This window comes from Mastacembelus armatus, chromosome 17 (assembly GCF_900324485.2).
Source record: "Mastacembelus armatus chromosome 17, fMasArm1.2, whole genome shotgun sequence".
NCBI lineage: Eukaryota > Metazoa > Chordata > Actinopteri > Synbranchiformes > Mastacembelidae > Mastacembelus > Mastacembelus armatus.
In genome coordinates, this window is record NC_046649.1 from 23,294,528 (window position 1) to 23,307,485 (window position 12,958).

General features: G+C 46.7%; 2 protein-coding genes across 11 annotated transcripts in view; one reads left to right on the forward strand and one right to left on the reverse strand.

The window, feature by feature from the left end:
- LOC113134345 (zinc finger protein 62 homolog) overlaps positions 1 to 12,958 on the reverse strand; it is a 757,491-nt gene that overhangs the window by 126,482 nt on the left and 618,051 nt on the right. The window lies entirely within an intron of this gene.
- The window catches only part of tmeff1a (transmembrane protein with EGF-like and two follistatin-like domains 1a), a 50,776-nt gene continuing 43,735 nt past the window's right edge, over positions 5,918 to 12,958 (forward strand). Inside the window, exon 1 of the mRNA XM_026313767.1 lies at positions 5,918 to 6,526. Within this exon, the coding sequence (XP_026169552.1) occupies positions 6,376 to 6,526 (151 nt within the window). The 5' untranslated portion in view covers positions 5,918 to 6,375. The remainder of the gene's footprint in view (positions 6,527 to 12,958) is intronic.

Sequence of the window (12,958 nt, forward strand, 5' to 3'; positions counted from 1 at the left end):
ATATATGAAACAGCAGAGTCTGTTTTAATTGAATTAAAGTGTATTTATCCCCAAGGGCCAGTTAGACTGAATTCAGAGACAGTTTGGTTGAATAACTGTATGACTCTTTATCACAGAGCTGCAGTTCTCCAACCATGTTATTATCAGGATATATCTGTTTCTCGGGACCATGATTTCCACGTGGGCGACTCTCAGGTCAAAACTGAGCTGACTTCAAATCAATACGAGTTTCTTTGGTAAACTCGCTCTCTGATCCGTGGAGCGGCTAAATCGATCGTCACCAGGGGGCGGGCTCACAGGGAGCCGGTGGGGGGGAGGGGGTTTATTTGACAACCACCTCCCCCCACTAGAAAAAGAAAAACTAGATGGAGCCGCTGTGAGGAGGAGAGCTGTATCAATAAATACTGGAGGATTAAATCAGTAGGTCACAAATTGATCCACTTCATTATCGGATCAACTCCCTGATTAAACCGAAAACCTGAATAATGATCAGTGGAGTGAGGGAGAGCAGGGCATGATGGGAAACAGTGGACAGAGAAACATTAATCAGCAACAAAAACAAGATCCAGGCATTAAACTGAAAAAGAAGATATTTACTGACAATAATCACTTTATTAACAATCAATCAGATGTTTTGCAGATGACTCCACATGTGCCCCGCCCATCAGAACCTTTCCCACTGAACTAGTTTCTGCTGCTGTGTAGCTGCAGGTACACCTGATTTCCAGGTGCTGCTGAGTCTTTAATGAACGTGTCTGAAATGTTTCTGACTTCAGGCGTCATCTTACCTGGATTGTCACATCTGTGGTCTTTCAGGTGCAGGTGGTCGTGTTCCAGTCACGTCTCGTTTACATCTCAATGTTCGACTTTTGAGTGGAAACATCCAGGAGGGTCTGCGGTTCCTTCAGCTTTCTGTGATCCATCAGGAGCTCACAGTAATCGGTGTCATTACAGTGTGAATGTTGCAGAGGAGTTTAATTTGTTCATCATCACGTCCTTTCATCAGATGACAGGCTGAAACCAGAGGGAAAGACAGAAATGATCCTCCCGCGCCGAACGTCCTCTGTGACTCGTCTGCATTTCATTTCTGAGACCAGATTCATCGACTGTTGTCATCAGATAGGGTGGAAATGGAAATGTGGCTTCCTTTGAATGAATTCATGCTTTCAGCTTTCAATTAGCACGGCGCCGCAGTGACAGATGGAGGGAAAAGTGTTTTCCTTTTTCAGGCTGTGATGTGAGTGAAAGGAGAACGAGGCCGCCAACGAGACGTGCTCGGCTCAGGCTGATGTTTACTCAGAGACCCTCTTCCTGTGACGTCCTCAGACTTTCATTATTTTCATTTCCTGTCCTGTTTTGATCTCTAACCTTCATTACGACTGGCTTGGCACAGGCCATCACTCTGGTCCAGGCTACACATCCATCCACCAGGAAGCAGGTGAGTCTTAATGACTTCCTCAGACTTTTTCATCAGGTGCCATCATCAGGTCTGAATTTTACACATTAACTCTGATGCTCTGCAGCTTCTTGATTGATTATTTAAATGATCAGCATGTGGGGCAGGGGGACACCAGCAAAATGGAAAAAGCTTGAGTAAAGTTTCAGAATATGGAAAGTGACTGCAGAGGAGGACTGATGGACTCTGTTCCATTGCTCTTCATTTCTCCCAGAGTCTCATAACTTAGAATCATTTTGTCTAATGTCCCATGTTAAAAAATGACGCTCCTAACTGCGACATAAAACCTGATTTATAACGTGTCATTAATGGATTTTAAGACCGTGGGCTTTTCTGAGCCTCCTGTTTATAACCATGTTCCACAGGGCGTTCAGCAGAGGACGGGGTCAGCTTATTAAAATGTTATTGCAGTCATTAATTATGTAAAATCAGCCGCCACACCACAGGAAGGAGACTCTCCAGTTACTTTGCTTCACCGTCAGTAGACGGAGGACAGCGGTGTGCAGCAGAGACACCACACTGCTGCGTCAGGCCGGATGAAGGGCACGGTTGAGGTCCATATGAGGCTCACGGCAGTTTCACCTGGAAACACAGTGTATGAAAGGGGCACGTCCATGTCAGGAGGAGGCTGGAGGTCGGCTGGGTCAGGATACTAAACCCAGACAGTTTAGGTGTTAGAGATGTACCAACACAGTCGCAGCTCTCAGAGTGATTGTGTTGCGTTAGCTCAGTTTGTGAAGCTCCAGTACTGTGGAGACTAAACTGAGGCAGGTAGAGAGCTCCTCTTTAAACGAGTCCCGGCATAATGTGTGACAGACCCACACAAAGACCGAGGACCTGACCTGAGTGTCCTCAGAGGGAGTTTGAGCTGCAGATCTCAGACTAAAGACTCTCAGATTAAGTGGCTCATTAAGACTTTTCCCAGCAGTTGCAGATTCTGTAGTGATTAGCAAAGGGTTAAACTCGATCCCCCTCCGTTGCCCTGCAGGGTGGTTGGGATTATCCTTCCTCCCCGCTGTTATCAGCACCAAAGGGGCTCGGCCCTCCGCTGTAGAAGAGCTTGTGCTACAGATGGCGGAGGAAATTAGAGTCCGCTCACCATGATCTGGATCAGAGCTGAAAGCCGAAAACAGCCAGGCTCCCCTCAGGTGGAGCTTCCTGATCGTCAGAGAGGAGCCTGCTCTTTGTAGACTTCATGTTGTTGCTGTTCATTTTACAAACAGCTTAGCGGCTTTTTCACGTTCGAGTGCTGTTTTAAATGCAGAATTTGAATTTACTGTTTCAGGTCTGAGACATCCAGGCAGCGACGCCGCGGCGAGACGACAGACTCCCGGCGTCTGCCAATCCACAGCAAATGCAATAAGCCAATTAGAGATAACTATCATGGAACTTAATTGAATTGGTATTGCTGATTTGCCATTCCTCTTTCCATTTAGGCCCCGCACTCCACACAGCACCCCCCTCTCTCCTCCACAGCATCTCTGCCATTTACAGCCACATTACAGCAGCCACCAAGGGCTGTGCGATGCTGCAGGAGGGAGAGGCAGAAAAAAACTGAAGGATGATTTGAATCCTGCACTTTGGTTTTTCCCTCTGTCACTGACGGACTGGTTCAACTGGGGAAAAACCAGTGAGCACAGTGCAGCGTGAAGGGAAACCATGGCGGCCACATGAAACACCACAAAAACTACACCTGTGTAATGATAAGGGGCCGAGGATAATGCTCGGTTTCAGACGGGCCCTAACTGTGGTGTGAGCAGCCAAACAGGGAGGAGGTTCAGAGGAGCTCAGAGCGCCACAGCTGGAATCAGGGTTGTTGGTTTCAGAGCTCCCCCCCCACCTCTAGAGTCATAAAGATGTGTGGTTACTGGTTTTCTGATTGTAATTGACTGTGGCAGGCTGAGAATACTCCTCATCAAACTGTACAAACATAGGAAGCAAATCCAGCTTAGATTTTCTGATCTGTGTGGCTGCACTGGGGTGTGGACTGGTCCATGTGTGCAGCAGCACCAGAGCTGCGTCTGTTGTGGACTGCATTTGTCCGTGCAGCAGTGTTGGAGCTATATTAAGGAACAGGCCCGTCTGTGGCGGAACAAGCCGTAGGATTGTCCTGGGACTGAGAACATATGGTGGGAGGAATAATCGGACCACGACCGAAAGCCTGAACAGGAGCCCAAAGCTGCTGGAGCTTAGTGAGAAATTAAGATGAAACATCCTACGTCTGCTAGTTTCTCACCCCGACTGTAATAAAATCCAGAGGACAAAGTCTTTAGTCTCATAGAGTTCAGTCTCCTGGCATTAGAAAAGTTTTTGCTTTTATGAAACAGTAGGTTTGGTCAGGATGTGTGTGGGTAAAGGTTCTGCTCAGATGAAATGTTCAGAGATGGTTCGGTGAATCTTACAGTCCCGTGAACATTTTATATTTTCGTTAAAAGCGGTTGTGGAGCCTCTCATAAAACCAGCCTAAAGCTCTAAAATGAAGCAGCAACTCATGTTTACTGTGTGCTGCTGTGTATAAACAGGATTTTATTGGGTCTGTTAAGACGTGAACGTGTGGCTGGAACCTCGAGAGCCCACTGATGAATAATATCTGATTCGTAGCTCGTCTGGCAGCAGCAGAATTCCTGTTATTTTATTATTTATTGTGATTTATTGATTTCTACATCAGGCTTTTGTTCGTTCCACACCTTCCACGCTTGCTCCTTTGGTTTCTGTTGCTCCAGGACGCTTCTCCAGAAACCGGTCTCCATGTGAGTACGGCCTCCTCACCATCGTTCACCCATCAGCAGCTTCAGCGTCCTGCCCACAGCTATCACTGTTCTGAGGTTCTGTGTGTGGTTTTAGACTCCCAGCCCTTTGTCCACAAACTGGCTCCTCTGGCTCAGTGTCAGGCAGCAGTGTAATAAATCAGGAAGGACTTGGTTATTTCTCCTCTGGTCTCTCCTTCCACACCTTCTGGAAAGTCTTTAACCTGGTCCCAGAAGCTCATCTGCGGTGTTGTGAGTGATTTAGAACAGGCTCGCTCCGCTCCGCCGTCTGGCCGGTGGCGATAGCGCTCAGGAGGCCCGTTAGAGCCGCCGGCGTGGACCCAGCCATGTCCAACAGCACCGTAGAGGACTCGCCGCTGCTGCTGCTGCTGCTGCATGGGAGGAAAAATCTCCAACCTGCAGCTGGATGAAAGGTGGTGTGCCAAATTAGTCCACTAGCCAGTGTTGGTGGAGTGCCAGCAGAGCCCAGAATGGAGCTGTGAGCCAATCTGAGCTGTGTAAATATTAATCCAGTCAACATGGAGCGTTTAATGAGTCATGTTGGGTTCTGTTTAAACAACCAGATCAGGTCCTGGCTCCACGTGATGGTGCTCTGGTGATGAAATCCTCTTGTTCTCTCAGCTGAAACAGGCTCCTGGTGACTTTTAAGTGGTTTGCAGAGAATTTTAAGACTCAGTGAGTTTCTGTAGAGCACCAGGTACTGGCCCGACTTTGGGCTCCGAAAGAGTCTGATTTTATTTCTACATCACAAATTAGCTTCAGAAGGATCAACTGGACACCGTCGGTTTTGCTGTTGTTTTGTGTGTTCCTGCATGTTGACATGAGCCGGGAGTTGAATGAACTAATGGCCATTTAACTGTGAGGATCCCAGATTCAAGACAAAGTCCAACTTTATCACCTGCTTTGAGAGAGACTGGGTCCAGATTACTCAGTCTAACCAGGTCCATGTCAGTCCAGTACCTGAGAGGATCAGGTTTATACGTACTGTGGATCAGCTCAGGTTACACCAGATTCACCTCAGTAGAAAATCCTTCACAGAATCAGGTTGGGAAGATTTTAGCTTTAAAAACAATTTAGACTTTTAGGAACTTTAGATGTTCCGTTATTTTTATTGTATTGGTCTGATTTTAAAACGAGTGAACAATATTATTATTAACGTGTCTGTCTTTGACCATGACATGTTGTTTACACATTCATCAGTGTCTCAGTCTGACGTCCAGGCCGTTTTCTGGCTGAGAACAGTGACTTTAAGTAAAAATAGAAGTGATGATTGTCGAGCTGAATAAAAACTTTGAACGTTTCTTTGTGTCTGACAGTGAGAACAGAAAGAGGAAAACATTTGGTTTGGTTTCACCTGCTCCACATCAGCTGCTGGTTTGAAACAAACATTAAGGATCTTCGCAGTTTCACCGCGTGAACCTGGATCCACCCGCAGGAAGAAAACCGGGACCAAGACTCATGTGATGTCTGAGTATGAAACGCGGGCTCGGACTGCGGGTCTGCCTTTAAACGCCCCATTGACTCCGGCCTTTCTGCATTGTGTGGGTTGCGTTTGTGTTTAAGGTGTGCGTGCGTGCGCGTGCGTGCGTCAGGGCGTGGAGGTGGAGGAGAGCGTTGCATCCTCTCACGTGACCACCCCGCCAGTCCGTCCTCTCCTCCCCAGTCCGGATCTCTTTGTTGTGGGTGCAGCAGCTGCTCTCTTCAAGTCGCCTCGTTGCCGAAGCAGAGCCGGGGCTCCGGGAACCCACTGCGGGATCAGGACGCGGAGGGTCAGTGCGTGTGCGCATCCGACGGAAATGAGCCGAGTGAGATAAACCGCCTGAAGAGACGCGGAGCTTCGCTGCGGATGAAGGACGGATGGCGAGGATGCTGCCGCTGGCTCCTCTGCTTCCAGCCTGGACAAACCGGACCGAGGCTTCCTGAACGCTCCCTGCACATTCCTCCATCTTCACCACAGACTCGTGCACCCTCTCCGCTCTCGTCCCCCCCAGCCCTTGGTGCGCTCCCACCGCGGGACCCAGCGTGAGGCAGCCGGGCTGTTCTTGGTTCGCCCCGGGATTACGGCAGATCGCTGGCACGCCTTTTCACCTGAACCGGGAAGCGAGCGGTTTATCCGAAGCCTGGTCTGAAGCGGGGACCAGAACCTTCATTATGGTGTCAGGCCCTGGGAGGTGTCCCGCCGGGGCTGTCCGGTACCTGGTGTCCGCCTGCCTGCTGTCCCTGCTGCTGTACCTGCCGGAGGCTCGGGCGTCTTATTACCCCCAGAGCGGAGAGTGCAAAGGCAAAGGGAAGGACTGCACAGGTAAGAGGGCTGCGGGGTTCTGCTGCGGGGTTCTTGGTGTGGGAGAAAAGCCTTTACATGATGTTGGTGATTCAACATGCGGCTCGGGGCTGTAGTGTCCGTCCCTCCTCCAACAGGCTCCGGTGACCTTTGGTCTCACCGAGCACTTTTCAGTGACCTCTGCGCCTCCAACAGCACCAGAGTCTCAGTCTGGAGGATTTAAGGTGCTGTCAGGTGTCGCATGGCCCGTGTGAGCTGCAGCTGAGTGAAAGACCAAGAATCGCATTAATATTCATGCCCGGTGCTGAAAATCAATATTATGGCTGCAACATATAACAGAGTTGGACCTTATTGGATCGATCCGCCGTGTGAGGGAGTTTATTATGACAGTGCAGCCACAGGGCTGTATATTTGTTGTATATTAGCACATATTATGGCTATAGTCTTGGTGCTGTAGAGGTTTCTAATGCCCTGCAGAGTGACTTTATAAAGCCAGAGCTGCTGACACTTTGGTAATCGATCACTTATTGGAAATCAGTTCCTGCAATGGTTTTCAGTTTCATTTCATTCATCACATTAGAAATAAACTCAACAAATGACTAAAAAACCTAATTTCTTCAATTTGGATTTAAAAAGTAAAAGTAAAGACGTAAAACACAAAGTTAAAGTATCTGGGGAAGTACACACATCCTTTATTTAAGCACCAACATAGTGCTGTGAAATATTTGTACTTTTACTTGGGTAAAACTTTAAACGGTGCAGCTCTTAGTTTAAATATTTCATGTTGTTTACATTGGAGCGATACACCAGGGTTGATGTGCAGAGGAACAATAAAAACTCTATTAAACACACAGTGACCAACAGACCAGAGCTGCACAAAACACACACACTCACGTAAAACAGACACTGTCCAGGAGGAAACGAGCACAAAAGCTTCATGAATACAAATCTTTGCAGCGCCAACAATCACAGTAACATTACTACAGTATATACTCTGACAGTCCTGTTTGTATCCTGCTGCATTAATATGTAATATTATAAATCCATTATGGTGTTTTACTGTTCTTCCTCTTCAGAGCTTTTATTAAATATTGAAAGGAGAAAAACAGCAGTCATGTACCGGAGTGTTCGCCGTCACTCTGGAGTGTCTGCAATAACCCGCCTCACTCATGTTTCTTTAATGAACCACTGAAACGCTCCGTGTTTGGGCCCAGACGCTGCGACGCAGACACTCCCGAGCAGAAAGGCTAAATGAAACCGTTCCAAGCCACTAACCAAACCAAATACCTGCTTTTTGGCACAGAAAGTCTAGTTCGCACACTGTTCGCCTCATGCTTAGAAATAACCTCGTCGCTGTGTCCTGAGTCTCCGTGCTGGGCTGCTTTAAAAAACTGTTGTGCATCAGAAAACAGGAGAAAAGGCTTTTACAGTCCCAGGACAAACACAAGAAAACGGCTTGTGGCGCTTTGTTGGAAGCAGCAGGCTCCTGCGTTCAGACTCTGGAGGGAAAGTACAGCTGCGGACAAGCATAAAACCATTATTCCCTGGTGCTGTAGAAGTTCTGACGTCAGCTGGGACCGTCTGAAGCCTGTAGTTGAGGTTCACCACTTGCTGCCATCGTTTTCAGATACTTGAGCCAAAACATTCACTGGTGCTTGTGTGGGGGTGAGGTGGATGTGTATGGGCAAGGAGCAACCAACATGCAGTCCTATATATATCCATCCATCCATCATCTGTACCCCCTTAGTCCTAATCAGGGTCCCAGGGATTTGCTGGAGCCTATCCCAGCTCTCTTTGGGTGAAAGGCAGGGGTCCACCCTGGACAGGTCCCCAGTCCTAAATATCCCTGTTTGTGTTTGTCCATTGTGGTTTTTAGCAAACAAGCAGAGTGGAGAGGTATTTCCTCTCACCAGGGGCAGAAGGTACGAGCTGGTTGGCCGTGGGCTGGAGCCCATGTGGTGCGTTCACATCAGTATATGTTGATACATGATCAGTTTGTTTTTCTTATGAAGCTGCTGTTTGTGGTTTGTTGACTGAGCTGATGCTTTTTTTGGGGCCATAAATGAGAGTAAACAAAATATCTTTGAGTTTTAGACACTTGATGAGACAAAGACATTTGAAGATGTCACTTTGGACACTTTTCATTGTTTAAACGTAAACGTTTCCTGTCATTTTGAAGGTCTGTGGGTTTCTGACCACATGAGCTGAGAGTTTGTTCTGCCAGAATCTGAACAGCATCAGGTTAATTAATGAGACAAAATGTGACGGAACCTGAACCAGGATTCTCCGTCAGTGGGAAACATTAGCATTAGCATTAGCATTAGCACAGTGACAGCTGTTTCGTGGCTCCACCAGCAGCCAAAAGTGGACAAACAATTATTGGTGAACTGTCCTGTTTCCCAGACGTCATCTTCAGTTGGAAACAGCTTCTTATTGACATTCTGTCCTGCTCTCCTGCCTCACAACAAATGAGATCAATGAATATGAATGTCGGACATCAGACTCAGCCGTACACGTTCTGCATGTGTCTGTCTTCCTGTCAGCTGGCTTGGACCACAGCCCTGCCTCCAGATGTTTGTGGTGGGTGGTTCTGTGGCCTGCATAGCTCGTGGTTTGGGATGCACTTTGTTGTGGACTGAATCTGGTCCAACATGTGGAAGACTCCAAGTCTTCAGTCCTTTGCAGACTTGATGCAGTTTGTGTGTTTTAGTGTTACGCAGCTGCAGAAGCACTTTGTTACTGATGATGAGTTCAAAGTCCCTCAGGGCAGGTCGACGTTATTACTCAGGCTTTTCTTTGCTTCTGTTGTTTTCTGTGCTGTGGGTGAATACTGAAGAGATTAGACCAAAAGTGTTTTTCCAGGAAAAACTTCCCAAAGTAAATTGAACACTTGGTTGTGGTCTTGCCTTGGAAAGGTAGCAGTCTACAGTCCTTCCCATCTGTCACAGTCACTGTAAGTGCTGCTGGCATTTAGTAATACAGGGCTGAACACACCAGAGGGTTTTTTTTTATTTCTGCCTGTACATTTACTGGAAAACTGATTCCTGCAGACGACTGTAGGAACTGATTTATTAGCTGGCATTTTATCTCCTTAAATCGATGAAATAAGAGAAAACTGTAACAAACACATGGTGGAATCAGAAGTCTCATATTTATGAACTAGTCTGATGTTCTTCCTGCCAGCAGATGATCTGAGATGTGTCTCTGGCTTGAACTCAGGAAGCACTGATGTGGGCTCTGAGGCTGTTAAGACTTCCCTGGGGGGCTGGGAGAACTGTGAGTCAGTGCCATCACAGCGTTTGATGGTTCAGAGTTCTTTAAGGCTTCCAGACTGACTGATGAACTGCTTCTCTTCAGTTCCTGCCATAGTGTGTGAGAGTCCAGAGCCGAACAGCGAAATACCACCAGTTAACTTTTGACACACCTGTAACTGGGAACTGGTCCAGGTGACGCCCTCATGACACTGGTTGAGATACTGGCTGAGGCTGTTGTGAAAGCCTCACTTTTATTACTAATTAATTCCATGTTTTTTATTTGGTAGTTGTGATATCTTCAGCTCCCTTTAAATCGTGTGGCATTACAAAACGTTTCCTCACAATTCGCTCAGTCCAGTTATGTGATAGCAGGTGTACATGCCGGCAGGTTCAGAGGTGGAGCTGGTACCACCTTCTGTCCTAAAGCACATTTAATGTGGTTGAACTGGGCGATTGTGAAAATAGTCAGTAGTTATGTTTACACAGAACCTGGGAACAGCCAGTCAGAGTAAAGCTGCATCATGTGACCACCTCAGTGGGAACAGACCAGTCCGATCAGAAGGAGTTTCCAATGGGAATTAGAGGGGGGGGGGGGTAAACCTTTAATAATCCGATCAATAGGAAAATATTGGCCATGGAAACACTTGATCCCATCATTTCTCTCTTGTTGGAATAAACAGGTTCTTTCTGCTCCTGTCTGACCCACGTGGGGGGAACTTTAGGTGACGGGACGAGTTTCTGGGAGGGACAGAAACATGGAGGCACCAAAACCAAACTGGTCTGTGGCTGATACGACTTTGAAAGATTTAAGGATTGTTGACGCGTTGATGGTCGATTGTTACCTGATAACTCGACTCCCACCTGTGTCGTGCCTGCTTTTATTTTGACAGAGCCAGAGACTTCCTGTCCTGTAAGGATAGAGACAAAGATCCGATTGTTCTTTAATGTAAAGACTCACATGAAGCTTCTGACGACAACAAACATATTCATTGGATAGAAGACCAAAGTAAATGACACAAACTGATGTTGTACTTGGGTAGGTTTCCATTTCACGGCTTCAGCTTCTCTGATAAAATGGCAGAACCTGGCTGAGAGCCTGGTGTTGATTGCTGTTAGTTTTTCTGCGAAGTCACCTGGGAGCACATCCGTGTGCCACAGGAGGAAGTGACAGCAGCGACGGATATTTCTCGTTAGAACAGGAGGCAGGTTTGATTTTGTTCTGTTTTCTTCAACCTGTCAAACAGTTTCACTGATCAGAGCTGAGTCCGATTAGATTCCACTCACTCCGCACGCCGAGACAAAGTCCTGCTGGATAACCTGCTGTCTCTGGGAAGCGTTTAGACACTGGCCTCCTGGCAGATCCGCTTAAAGTCTAGAATCTTTTTCCCTCTTCCGATGGAGGACGCTCGGTGGCTCCTCGCCGTCCGCCGTGACGCCCGGCTGGAGGACCTAGAGTGATTAAAGTTTCAGTCGGAGCTCTGACATCAACAGCACTGCAGATGAATATCGATGTTCTGTCGCTGTTGTTTACTAGTCACACTCAGGCCATTTAGCAGAAGCTCTGATCCAGAGCAGCTGATGATGGTCCTTGCTAATCCTCCTGCAGGGCCAGAGAGCAGGGCACTGTGGGTAGCGATGGTTCAGGCGTCGCCGCAGGATGTAAACTTCTCTGGCATGAAAAATGTTGTTTGGCCTGTCTGGGATTCACTGATATAATGGCCTCTCTCAAATAATTAGCTGTGCTCTCAGGGACGCCCCTCGGCCTGCTGGGAAATCTGCAGGTAAATGAATGCAGCGTGTGCTCTGCTCTTTCTTTTTCTGTGGGCAGTACACAAACCTTCAGATGTTCACAGCTGCAGCAACTTAACAGAGGCAGAACCCCTGCGAATAATCGATGCCAGGTTTCTGCTGTTTTTATTCTTTCTTAGTTTTTTCTCAGGGCAGTTTGTCTGTTTCTTTATTTCCTTATTTATGTTTTTTATTTCTTTCCAACCTTTCAGAAAATGGTCACTTTCAGTCTGTTTACAAAATGTTCTGGTCTTACAAGAAGAAACATGCACAGTTGATTTGAGGGTTTGGATCCGAGGACGCTTTATTCCCGACCTCGCTGACTGAAAAACTAACTCATCATTTGCAGTAATTAAGTAAATAAGCTCCAGAAACGACAGGAAATGGACCTTGAGACGCGAATATATTATTGCCAGTGATGTTCCTGCTGAGCAGTACGGACTATTAAAGACAACGAGCTCTGACATCAGCTTGTGGACACACAGTTAAACCTAAAGCAGCTGCTGGTGTAAAAACTTTATGTTCTTTTCCAATTAGTTAAAAATGTTGGTGAAAGCAGCAGGTTGAGTGTTTAACAAGCCTTTTATTCCCCAACACGGAGCAGAAACAAACAGATGATAGACGACAAGATGTTTCCCTATGAAGAAAATATCCGATTTATTCAAACTGCAACAGACACGCTGAAACAACACCGCTAATCATGTTTTTGGCACAGAAGTGAAATCAGCTCCAGGTTTTTACACATCAGGCAGCGTTAGGTAATTCTGTGCAGATCCTGCTGATTTATGACACTTTAGTTTCTCCAGTAAACGTGAGGACGGGGCGTTTGTGCCGTTATTAGACTCACAATTGGTTTTTCAAGTGTTTTGCACCTCATAAAAACAGTTTTCTCTAAGTATTTGTGCTGTTCAGAGTCAGTCTCTTCATCTCGTCTTGCGGGGAAGAGCATCGCATTCACCACAGGAAACACCTTATCTCATAATTATGACTTAGTGTCTCATAATTATGAGATAATGTGCAGTTAATGGTGCAGGAGCTGGAGCGTGTCACAACCTGCCTGAGGATCATAGAGTTTCTTTAGTCAAAGCAAATCAGTGATATGTGGCACACAGTAAATATTAACTGCTCGTATTTAATTCAGTCTCACTCATGTTCCAAAACAGACACAGGCTGAAAAACAGGAACATTCATTCGCTTCCTAAAGTTATCAGATAAATGTAGAGCAGGAAAAGGTCCAAGGACGAAGTAGGACAACATTGAAATACTCAGGTAAAGTACAAAATCTCCACTGCAGTGTTTGATGCCAACCTGTAGTTTTTAGCTCCTTTAGTCTGTTTCAAACTGATGGTGAGCTCAGAAACGTCACGTCTGTATATGAACCATTTTCTCATTTAACTATAAACTATTTCCT